The 5000-nt window shown below is 35.7% G+C and overlaps 1 protein-coding gene across 1 annotated transcript in view; it reads left to right on the top strand.

Moving 5' to 3' along the window:
* LOC138037831 (uncharacterized) overlaps positions 1 to 2520 on the top strand; it is a 3325-nt gene extending 805 nt beyond the window's left edge. Inside the window, exon 2 of the mRNA XM_068883715.1 lies at positions 1920 to 2520. Within this exon, the coding sequence (XP_068739816.1) occupies positions 1920 to 2298 (379 nt within the window). The 3' untranslated portion in view covers positions 2299 to 2520. The remainder of the gene's footprint in view (positions 1 to 1919) is intronic.
* The last annotated feature ends 2480 nt before the right edge of the window (positions 2521 to 5000 follow it).

A 5000-nucleotide genomic window follows, 5' to 3' on the forward strand; every position in this document is an offset into this window, starting at 1 on the left:
ATTGGTATGCCCATACATGTAGTTGAACATGCTATTATCCAGCAGAGCTCATCCCCCACCCCCACCTTGGCCTGTCTCCAGGCAGTAGCATTTTATTTAAATTGAAAAATATCAGGGATGGGGAAAATAAATCAGTTTAAGGTTCTGGCGCGATAGGCTGAAAGGGACTAAAAAGTTTGTTTAAATATGGTGAAGAAAGAGCAATTGTGAGCAATTGCACTCATGAAGAGAAGATAAAATTAATGTTTTAGGTTTTACTCAAAATGGTTGCTATGGCAACCAGCCACACCCTTTTGAGGCTTCAATATAGGTTCTTATATACACCCTTTTAATAAGTCGCAGTATCAATTTGAATATGACGTCACTCGCGGAAAGATACGTAGTTGACTTTTCCTCTCTTCTTATTGGTTGAAGCCATAATTTCTTCAGTTCTGGTGCCCTTGGTATCTTGTGATAAGTCATATTCTTCTTGTGACTGTTGTTGAATATATCCCCATACGAATTACACAGATGAACGGCACGATTGCCACCATTTGAGCCTTGTAAAAAGGTTATCTTCTCAGTTTTATCTTGGGTAATATTTATAAGGTGCTAGGAAAAATAGACTTTTCCTGGACTCTTCTTTAGACGATGACATTTGATGTCGAGCGATCAAACATGGATCCAACGTAAATCAGTGAAAGATGACGGGTTACTTTCTGCAAATGGTGTCACGACTTACTAAAAGGATGTATAAATGGTACTTAAAGCAAATTTAGGCTACCAAGTTTCTTAAAATGGGTTCTTATATTTTCATATGAATTTCATCGCAATTTACTATATATATATATTGTAAATGTCATCTCACAATACAGTATAAATCATTATTTGATTTGTACCACAGAGCAGTTGAAGATAGTCAGAAAGCTTTCCTTGATACTATAGCAGACTACAGTAATTGAAAATACTTGGGGAATTATTTCAATGGTAAACACAATAGACAATTACAACATGGTACTTAAGCTTGAAAGAAAAAAAGTTATGTCAAGTTACTTTTAAATAGATGATAACCTTAATTCAGCAGTAAGAACCTAACTTAAAAGTTTAGCCTAAATAGGTTCTTAAAATGAAAATTTTAGCTTAACAGGTTCTTAAACCCAGGTTTTTAAACGCGGGCTATAACTGTATCTTAACAATCCATAATTGATCAACAGGTTATTAAAATAGACAAAGGAAAATACACCACTCGAGTCCCAGATGTAGTTTCGTATAAATTATACGAGTGGTGTATTTAGCAGTAAAACACTCATGTCTATATAATAAATAACTAAGAAAATTGAATGGGCAAAAACTCTCTATATTAACAACTGTTAGTGTATCCTCACATTTGAATGGTGTTTCTCACAACAGTGTGGAGCAAAAAATTATAACCATAGGTCACATACTTTAGTTACCATATATTGTGATCAACATTTTTGTTGGGTGAACAGGGAGCAGGGCTTTTTTAGGTATTAAGATCCCAGGGAAATGTATTTTTATAGGCTTCTACAACCTTACTAAAGGACTATTGCAACCTTGGTTTCTATGGTGTGGTGTCCCTGCCATAATTTACTAAACTTAGAAGCTATAATGTGGACCATACAGTTCTGAAAGTTGAACAATTCAGCTGTTACATCTATTAAGAAATTCTACCTTGCAGTAGTTTTGAATGCAGGGTAGTCATTATTTGATACTTAAAGAGTATTTTTGTAGAGTTTAGCTGATAAAAGATAGGTTATTGAGAGAGGAGGTTGTCCAATAGAAGTGGTCACTTGGAGAGAATATGTTGACTTTCCATAAAAAGATCATACTAATAGTCAGTCTTCTTTTCTTTGTTCATAAAATTAATAACAGTCCCACTTTCTAACTTATATAGATATATATCATTACTTTGATTACAGACACAGCAGAGCAAGGCGTCTATCAGAGAACCTGTTTGGCATCATGGCCAATAGATGGAGGGTGTTTCTTACACCAATACAGCTCGCTCCTACCTTTGTGGAAGACCTAACTTTGGCAGCTTTGACCCTGCACAATTTCTTGAGATCTAGCAAAGTGTCAAAGCAGATATACTCACCAAAGGGTCTTGCCGATGAGGAGGACATCTCAACTGGTGAGGTGGTCCCTGGGTCCTGGCGGGCATCAGAGCTCCAGATGAACCCCTTACCAGTTCCTAATTCTGGGCACAATGCTAGCAGGTTGGCTAAGGGTGTGCGAGACGTATTCAAGGAATACTTCTGCAATGAAGGAAGTGTGCCCTGGCAATGGGACAGATGTTAAAATAATGTGTTCATTATGTGTTCATTGTTGGCAGAACTTTACTTACAGTTGAAAGATAAACCAGAAGAAGAGCCCTTTTATTTTATTCAAAGTTCAGTTTCTTGGGAATAAATACCTTAATAATTTAAGCAAAAATATACGCATTACACATAGGCTTTTGTACATTATGCTTTTCGAGCATTTTAGTGAGGCAAAAGCATTGAGCATTATTCATGCATTTTAGTGGCATTGTCCCAGAAAACTACATGAAATACTTTTTTTTACACAGAGTATTAGAAAAAAAGATTTTTTTTACGACAAAATGAAGACTTTACTTAACATCTTCACCCAAGCATTAACCAAGCATTTTACTGACATTTCTGGGCGAAACAGAGCATTTTAGTGTAAAAAATGGAGCATTAAGGAAGAGCATTTAAGTGGGGAAATAAAAGCATAATGTACAGAAGTCCAATTACACATTTTGCACTTTACATATAACCTCATTTATTATTCAACTTCCATACACTGTAGGAATTCCGATTTTCTGGTTGGCTGATTTGTACCACGTGATACTGGGTTGCGACAAAACAACCTCCTTGACGTCATTATCATGATGTAAATTCAACATACCACTGTCATCACACCATGGCTTCAGCTGACTCAAACTTTGACAATTTTTTTTTTCCAGTGTATTCAGTTTGAATGATGAAAATGTTAATGCACTCAGAAAGTGAATTATTGGGATTTCCCTGCACGAGTTCACTAACAATGAACACGAAATTTTCAATTCTGCACTTGGTGGCCTAGTGCAGTATTGAAATTTCTTGTTCATTATAGTGAACTCGTGCAGGTAAATCCCAATAATTCACTTTCTGAGTGCATTAGCTTTCAAATAATATATAATGCCATAATTTCCTTTTTGTAATACAATACCTTATTACATAGTGTGTTGCTTTGTAAAATATTGCTGTTTGCCCAATGTATTTGTTTTTAAGCTTTATCATTTGTGATATTTAAGCATGAACAAGAAACATGAAAGTGTGACCTTAAATCTGGTATAAGATGAGGTACGCTAGGTTTTCAAACATTTTGATCTTTGATCAATCATTGTGGGATGTTTCACTAACTTTAAAGATATATGAATGACTCCATAATGTTTAAACGTGGCTAAGATGTTAAGTAATTATTATGGTGCATACCCAGCCCTGCCAAAATGTGGTGACAAGCAACAATTTTGCCACCTACATGTATTACCAGCTTATTTCACATTGCCACATTGCCACCAGCTTACTTCACATTGGAGTCAACTAATCCTCACTAACAGTGAATACACATCTGACTCTTACTGCCTGCTATTACAAAACAGTTTGACAGGCTTGTGTACAAGTAAAGATTTCTCATTAATGATGATGTATGTCCAAGGTAAGGTGACTGACGACAGTTTTTAGCCCTTCCCAAGACTTACAGTAGATTATGCTGTTTCATTATAACCAGTCTTGGTTACAATCATGGTATCAAACAAATGCCCAGTCATTTGTGAACATGTTGTTACCATTTTTGTGACACAACAGATTAACATAAAAAGCTGCCTTAAATTTCCAAAAACTTCAGGTGGCATAGAATCCCTTGAAAAGATTTTTTTAAAAAAAATTTTTCAAAGCATTACATCTTAATTACCCAGCTAATTAAAATTTGATGATGAAAAAATTGGATCACCGAACTCATTATGAGTTAACAGTGACCTCAAGCTAACCTTAAGAGGTTTTCTTAAGTGGGTTATACTGTTTCTATGGTAACAACATGTTCACCAATGATTGGCCATTTGTGTCATACCATGATATTGAGTGCTTCCAATGAAACATAAAAATCTACTGTAATCCTTATAAAGGTCTAGAAGCTGTTGCCAGCCACTTAAATTCATACCTCTATACCAATATAGAAGGCTTTGGATATTACATAGCAGTATACAGTGTATATATTGGAATGTACTAAGAAATGTGTACATGGAAATGAATAGTTTGAATACTATCACTGCAATAAAATTTAATTGGAAACATCTATCATTCCAATTTAGGCAAGTGTTAAACTCATCAACAATAGAAAAGCTTAGGGAATGGTGCCTGAAAAGAGAAGGAGCGAAGCAAAGTGAATCACGTGCAGGGTACCCATGGCAACCCTGTGAGTGACAACCACCAGGCACCATCACAGTGAACTAACAGTGGAAACAAATGGATACTTATAGTGAAAGCAAGGGGGATGGGTGGGCTCGGAGAAAAGCTTAACGAGAACTGTCCAGTGGCCCAAAAACGCGTGGAATGACTTGACATCTGAAGCTGAACTGTCAAATCAAAGACCTCCACCCTAAGGGAGACTGCTCTCCAGCAATATTGTTTGAAGTTTAACTTGGCTTAAATTACATTTAGGGTTCCAGGTTAATTATAAATGAAAGTAATGCTAAAAATTTTCTTGTTAAATTTCTGCTCAAATAGGACTGTAATTTGTCATTTCAATGTTGCAAATGTATTAGGCATATTAAGAACCTGATAAATTTATTAAAATCCCGAAAAGTGGATTAAAGATCACGAAATGTAACTGCACATGGAAACATATTATGGACAGCTACATTAAATTTTATAATGCCATTACCATGAGAATCCCATGCTCAAATCCTGTTACACAAAAAGTCAAGATGACCACTGGTAAAAGCTACTTGCCACTGGGTA

The sequence above is a fragment of the Montipora capricornis genome, chromosome 2 (genome assembly GCF_036669925.1).
Source record: "Montipora capricornis isolate CH-2021 chromosome 2, ASM3666992v2, whole genome shotgun sequence".
Taxonomy (NCBI): domain Eukaryota; kingdom Metazoa; phylum Cnidaria; class Anthozoa; order Scleractinia; family Acroporidae; genus Montipora; species Montipora capricornis.